Genomic DNA, 7,575 nt, shown 5'->3' with positions numbered 1-7,575 from the left:
AAGGGGTGGAGGGTGAGGCATTTTTACTTACATCCTTCCCTATATAATATATCACGCCTATAGATTGCCACCTTAGACCCCCTGAGACAGCATAATTCTTTCTCTCAGAACTTCCAAATGAATGACTAAATCAGTTGTGGTATATAAACATAATATAATATCACTGCCCTTTAAGAAACAATGCATATGATAAACACTGAAAAGCATGTAGAAAGCACATAAATAAGACATATATATTAATGCGGAGCAGCTAAGTGGATAGCGTGTTGGACCTGGAGCTGGGAAACTCCTCTTCCTGAGTTCAAATCTGGCCTCAGACACTTACTAGCTGTGTGACACAGGGCAAGTCACTTACCCCTATTTACCTTAATTTCCTCATCTGTAAAATGATCTGGAGAAGGAAATGGCAAAGCACTCCAGTATTTTTGCCAATTAAACCCCAGATGAGGTCATGAAGAGTCGGACACAACTGAACTGACTGAAGAGGGAAAATGAACTGATGCAATTGAGGTAAGCAGAACCAGGAAAATTATATATACAATTACTACAACAATGCAAATGGATGCAATTCAGTACTGTGAAATTAGCATCCAAACAAGAGATATGAAAATGTAGCTCCCTCCCTTTTTCGCAGATATAGAGAACTATGGGTATAGCACACTGCATATGACGTCAGACTCAGTTTGCTGCATTGCTGAACAGATTGCTTGACTAGAGTTTTTTTTCTTTCTTTTTTTAGTCTTTTATTATAACAAATGGTTTTCCAGGAGGTACGGAGCAGGGATATATTAGACACTGTAGGTAAAATGGAAACAAAACATAGAAATAATTTTTTGACTCCTGTTGGAGTAAGAATTCCTTTTCCTAGAATGCTATCCCATCAACAGAAATAAGAGCAACTCTGCTTGGGCTTCTTTATGTCCATAGAGTCAGGAAGAAAGGGACCATCGACTCTTTCCTCTACTGATCTAGTCTATAACAGCAACATGCTTGTGTTTTCAGTGAGGTTTGTCATCCTAACGAGTATACAGGTGGGTTGTTTTCAGAATTGTAGCTTTTCAAATGATCAGTCTCTCCCATTCTGCTGCATTCATTCTCAACTCCTCATCATCCCTTCCTCCTTTCTTGGTAGTTTTCACTTGCTCATGCAGGAATGTGAAATAAGTATTAAATGTCTTTTTTAATTCTTGACATCTTTATCTGTGAAGAGGTTGGGGGCAGGAAGAGAGTTTGTTTCAATGCATTTAATTTATACTTATAAAAAGGGAGCATTACTTAATTGCTAAATCCAAGCACACATATTAAAGAGTCCATTTGTTGTGATAGGGAGACAAAAGTCCTTAGAATGAATAGTGACATCAGAACCACAAGGATATTGAGGCTGTTCTGACAGGGTACCTCTAGTACTCTACCACCTCATTAAACCCATCCAAATCAGGGAAGAATAGATTGCTATAATCCCTAACCCAGAAGTGAGGTCACTGGTTAATCTGACTTCACAGCAACAAAAGAACCTCAAGGGATGAAAAAGTGTCCCCTGATGAAAGTCCACATTCCTTTGCCTAAACAAGCCTTTCACACTTAAGCAGGAAAAATGTGTTGGTTTGACTCTTTTAGGCGGCCTACAGTAGCATGTGACCATCAGCCCTTTAAAGCTTTTTGTGAATGATATAATGGTTAACTGACCGTTCAAATCCTAGAAATGTCACATTAGCAGCCCCTATCAACTCCCAGGAGAAGAGGCAGCAGAGTGTGAAACTTGAATTCCACAATGGTCTGGAAAGAATGATTAAAGAAACAAATGATTCACAGTGGCTTATAAATGAAACCCAAGTTTGGTAATGTTATCAATAAGGGACAGGGGGCAGGTACTGGAGAGTAGTAACAAGTCCAAGCTTGCTTTTGTTTTTATTTTTCGATAAACCAAGACAAGCTATTCTCCTAATGGAAATATTAGTAATCTGCTGTAAATTTTGGAAGTGAGTGCTATTTTTAAATGTTTGCAAAGGTTGTATGATGATAAATATTTCAAAGAGTATACTATTAATTCAGGCCAATCAATAATACAGCAAAACCCTGCATCTAAGTTACCAAAAAAGAAGAAATTTATTCACTAGCTGCATCCCCAATGAAATCCATGTCCAAAGGTTTAGGACTGCAGATAGCAAGATTTTTACCAAAATATTATTCATTACCCAAACAGTATTGAAGTGATAGTATGCCATGACTTTTTAATTCTTTGAATAGAAAACTGAATACTTATTTGTGTTTCTTGAGAACTTGCTCAAACACAAGGGAAGAACTTGATGTCATTGAAGTGTCTTTTGTCTAACTTGACAGGAAATCATCCTTCAAGTGGTCAGACTCCAAGCAGGATCTTGTTTGAAAGATCTAAGGGCCCAACAAACACAAGTTTTTCATCTCAAGAAATTGCTGAACTCCAGTGATTTTTCTTTTGCCTTACCTTTTGACACCCTGGCAAACCCATGTGGACCTCTGGTAGAATGAGCAAAGCAAAGAGTTGGCTTGGACTTGGCATGTCCTTGTATTTTTGTGGGTTGATGGATCTTACAACCACTGTGCTGTCTGTCACTCCCATGCCCCTCAAAGAACTGGAAGTACATCTGTCGGACAAGACACATTTGCACCACCGAATAAAAAGAAGTTGGGTTTGGAATCAATTCTTTGTCCTGGAAGAATACACTGGAACTGACCCTTTGTATGTTGGCAAGGTAAGAACTACAACACAAAAATAAAATATGCAGTACATAGGGGTGGGAGAGAGAGAATGAGCAACAATGGTGAATTTAAACACGTCATCAGTATGCTTTATTAAACATCATGAATATAAAATGTTGTGAGCTTTATTCATACAGTAATGTGGACATTGTGCTTCGCATGTAGGAGGCATTTCATAAATGCTCATTCAATGAATGGACTTTATTATATTCCAGAAACTGTGTTCTATGTGGCCAGATATAATAATAAGGATACACAGCAATGCATCCATGATAAGTAAATGATGTCTAGAAAAACTGAAAATTCATCTTAGTTGTTTACTTTCTCTTATATAAATGCTTTGGGAAGATGCCTAGTCATAAATATTTCAAAAAACATACTTTTAATTCAGACTAATCAATAATACAGAATGGTTTATAGCATGTGGAGTGTGAATACATACATAGTCAGCCATATATAATACCTGTGTCCAGGGCTTGAAAAATTGCTTAATGTAAGTGAAATGAATTTTAAATGCCTTTTTAATCCTCAACAGTTTCAATGGTTGACAGCCACCTCACGTGAGCTTCTACATAGTAGAAGAAGGGAAGGCAAACATGTTGGCAGACAAATGGGAAAGTATCACTTCTTTTGCTAGATAATCTGCCAAAGAAAAGAGCTTGTTTCCCTACCCTCACATCCCAAAGGCAAGAAGAGGTAGTTGTAAAGGCCTGGAGGAGACAACACTTTCCCAAGAGGGCAGCAAGCTTCCTCAGTGGCAGGAACATCAAACTGACATGAAAGAGGAGGGGTATAGAAGGGAAGCTACCTCCAGGGCAACATGGGATAGAGAACAAGGAATCTCCTAGAGGCAGTATGGAAGGGCCGAGAGAATGCTATACTTAGCAAAATCAGGAAGACTTTGGTTTGCATTGTCTCCGACACTTACGCTGTAGCTATGGGCCTACGAGCCTTTTTTTTTTTTTCCTAGATAAGTGGGGATAATAAAGAACACATGAATGAAAAAACATCTATTGAGAGCTTAGCATGTTCCAAGTACTGTGCTAAGTGCTGAGAAAACAAAAACGAAGACAATCCATACTGTCAAGTATGGGTATTCTAATATTCTAATAGATGGAAACAATGCATAGGATTTTTCAGCTGCGAATAATGCCTTTAGAACTGATTTTACAGGGCAGTTGTGAGGCTCAAATGAAATAACCCATAAAGTGGGTTTAAAGTAGCATGTGTGTCAGTTACTATTATTTCAGAGGGAGAAGGTTGATAAGTACAAAAGATACAGGATATTTCAGAGAGAGGCCATGTGGGTGCCTAACAATGATGATAACAAAAATGAATATCTTGTATTTATATATTCTTTGTCATTTTAAAGGCATTTTCACATTCATTATCCCAGGTTCTGACCTTAAAAAAATAAAAAAGAAAGCAAATGTCATCCCTACATACAGACTGTAGATAGTGCCTTCAGATACTTTTGTAGACTTTTTAAAATGGAATTACAATTAATTATTTTTGGTTTATCTTGCTTGTTTAAAATGCTGGACTTTCTTCTGTTTTATAATTGAATTTTAATCAGAGAACCATTCTATAAAAGCAACAAAGTGCAAGAATATTGGAGCTAGAGAACTGAATGAAAAATAAATAAAAAATTCTATTAAATGATAACTTAAAGGCAGATGATTGTGGCCACTCTCCCCAGGAACAGAAAGAAGTTGTGAGCCTAAGTAACTCATAGTAACTCCCCAATGTAGGAAGCAAATTCCCCAGAGTTTAAAGTCTCAGCAATGTCTCTCTCATCTCCCACATCCAGCCACTTACCAAATTTTGTCCATAGGTCCTTCTCAATGTTTCAAAAATCAATTGTTTCCTTTCAATTCCCATTGGTCTCAGCTTCTTTCATGCTCTTATCTCTTCATGGCAAGAAAAACCAAAGTCTCTCTTCTTCCTTTCTCCAATCTACCTGACATACTTCTGAAACATTCATCTTTTGAAATACAATTTTCATCACATCATTTCCTTTATTAAGACCTTAATATGGCTCACTAAAGCTTATTAGACAAAACTTAAGCTCTTGAGTTTTCTATCATTTAATCATCTTTACTAGCCGCCTTTATCTCCCCATCCTTCTCTCTCATGATTCCGCAATAAAGATGTTCAAGGGTCACTTCTTCCTCCATGAAATTTTCCTCATCATACTCCTTTCTATAGTGATTCCTTGCTTGTTCTGAATCCCTAAAGCACTTGTTTAGCCTGAGTCGCTTTCTATTTCATGCTTGTGAATCTCCTCTCTCTTACTCAGGAGTTCTTAACCTTTTCTGCATTATGGACTCCTTTAGTCCAGTGAAGCCTATAAAGTCCATGTTTTTAAATGCATAAAATAAAATAAAATAAAATAATATGATTGTGAAGGAAACCAAAGGTCAATAAAAATAAAAATCATATATAGTTTTCCAATCAAGTTCACAGAACCCGTTAAATCTATTCACAAATCCCTAATTTGTGGATCCTAGGTTAAGAACTCCTTCTTTAAATAGGTATGTTTTGCATCACTGCAAGGGGGGCTAAGCACCTAAAATGAACAAATAGCTACAAGTCTAAATAAAATAAATGAAGGAAGCCATTCTTCCCTTCTTTCCCAGGGACTCATTCCTTTTATTCTCCTCTTAGATCCCTAATTACACCCCCTAGGCCAGTTGGTGGCTCAATACTCTTTGAAAGAGAGAATAGAAATTGTAGGACTAAAAGTAAAGTGAAGACCTGAGGATCATTTACATTCAATAGTTCTAGTTATCCTCCTCTCTCCAGACCAAAGGATCCCAAGCCCAGACCTTCCCTACCAGCTCCAGAGAGGGGAAGCAAGGGACCAAATATGGAGCCTACAACCACTGATGGGGCCAGACAGATGCAAAAGAAGATCATAGTGTTTAGGAGTAGAAAAAAGCACTGCATTGTAGTGGCAAGCGTAATTGAATCTGGAGTTAAGATCTGTATTTAAATCCAGCTACTCATTATCTATACCACCTCCAGCCACCTGTGGTTAACTTCCTTGTGCTTCAGTTTCTTCACTTGTAAAATGAACAGTTCAAAAATAGATGATATATAAAGTCCTTTGTAGCTCAAAATCTATGATCCTAGGACTGGAGCAGAAGCTGGAATAGCTGTATGTTCTGGGCCCCTGACCAGTGGAGTCCTGGTAAATCCAGCTCTCCAAGAAAAAAAAAAGTACACACAACATACTTCTAAGTTTAATCTGAATTATGAACACTTTCTCCATCAGTCAGTTAATAAACATTTATTAAAAGCCTACTATGTGCCAGGCACTGTGTTAAGTGTTAGGGATATGAAGAAAAGCAAAAGCCAGTCCCTGCTCTCAAGGTGCTTACACTCTAACAGGGAAGGCAACACATAAAAAGTAATTGACAAGGGGAGAGGGGAAAGATGGTAACTGGCAAGGGCACAGCATGGGGATTGGGGGGAAAGTAATAATGAGTTCCTGTAACCAGATGGGAAATGATGGGGTGTCAGCCCTAGGCCCTTCCTTAAATAGAGGATCTGGAAAGAATTCTCAGATATCTACTCTCCACCGTCTGCAAACAGAGGGAGGGAGGGGTCCCAAGGGCAGGGGGGTACTGGAGAAGTATGAATTTCAGGGTTAATCTGATCTTTCAGGAAGATGAATTCCTGGAGACAATGGTAGGTAGTCCAGGTGAGCAACCAAGTGGGAAATGAATCCATCACTTTCTTAAGTCCAGACAATCAACTAAACAATAAATCGGACCCTGATTTGTAGCGTTTGCTGATTTCTGGGGTATAAATGCTCACACTGAGAATTTAATGATTTATTCTCAGAGTCCTTTCAAGCTGACTCCAGCAGATTCCTGCTACCTTCAAGGGCCACTGAGAGTTGAATGTATAGGAATGGCCGGTAGTTAAATGATACTCTCACCTTCTCTTTATTACGAATAACTCAACAAGCATTTTTATTAAGCACCTAATATAGTTCAGGCACTGTGTTAGTCCCTGGGGATACTAATGCAAAATGAGACCATTCCTGTCCTCAAAGAGCTTAGGTCCTTCACTTCATGCGGCTCTGAGATCAGGAGTCAGCTAGCACAGTTAGAAAGAAGGCAGAGTTGGGATTCCTAACTCCAAATCTAAATCCAGTGCTCTGTCTCATTCCAGGAGGACTCTAGTAATAGGAGGGGGGAGGAAGACTAGAGTTGTGGTGATGGGTGAGGATTGACACCCTGGGTTGACTGATTCTTGACCAGACCACCAGGCAGCATGAGCTAGGATCCCTATGCCCTCTGTGCCCCTCTGGATGCCAGCCCTTGCCACTCCCTGCCCCACAGATGGTCCTGCAGAGTGAACATCCTGGCTCAACACGAACCACCCTGGGTGGGAGATGGGGTCTTTGAGAGTTTGGGGGCTCTTTGATTCTGCTATGGTGAGCAATTATGTGCCCATGTCTTGGCCCTAGAGGCCCAGACCACCAAGTAGGAATTGCCTTCTGAAGTGGGTGAATAGGTGCACTACAGTCTTGAGAGGGGTTTCTGGTGCCTCAACCAGGAGCAACCCAAAGGAAAGACTTGTTCCAATTACCACATCTGATTCAAGCACTCGCTGGGTGAGCGTACAGACATTCCTATGGGAAGGGGCAAAGGAACCTTCTGAGGGTCCCTATCACAATGGCAGGCTGAAACAAGGCTGAATTACTGATCCCCGTGTGTGCTTATATATACACATAAAAAGGCATCCTATGTTCAGTGTTGTACACTGAACTGCATTGAAGCACTACCGCGGGAGTTAGAGGACCTGGATTCAAACTCCACCTCT

At 39.5% G+C, this 7,575-nt stretch overlaps 1 protein-coding gene across 2 annotated transcripts in view; it reads left to right on the top strand.

Moving 5' to 3' along the window:
* The first annotated feature begins 2,486 nt into the window (after positions 1–2,486).
* The window catches only part of CDH20 (cadherin 20), a 70,617-nt gene continuing 65,528 nt past the window's right edge, over positions 2,487–7,575 (top strand). For both annotated transcript variants that reach the window (XM_027869005.1, XM_027869004.1), the window contains exon 1: positions 2,487–2,732. In XM_027869005.1, the coding sequence (XP_027724806.1) occupies positions 2,487–2,732 (246 nt within the window). The remainder of the gene's footprint in view (positions 2,733–7,575) is intronic.

Source organism: Vombatus ursinus, unplaced genomic scaffold (genome assembly GCF_900497805.2).
Source record: "Vombatus ursinus unplaced genomic scaffold, bare-nosed wombat genome assembly UNPS02014791.1, whole genome shotgun sequence".
In the NCBI taxonomy this organism is placed as follows: Eukaryota; Metazoa; Chordata; class Mammalia; order Diprotodontia; family Vombatidae; genus Vombatus; species Vombatus ursinus.
This window is presented reverse-complemented; position numbering and strand designations above follow the sequence as displayed.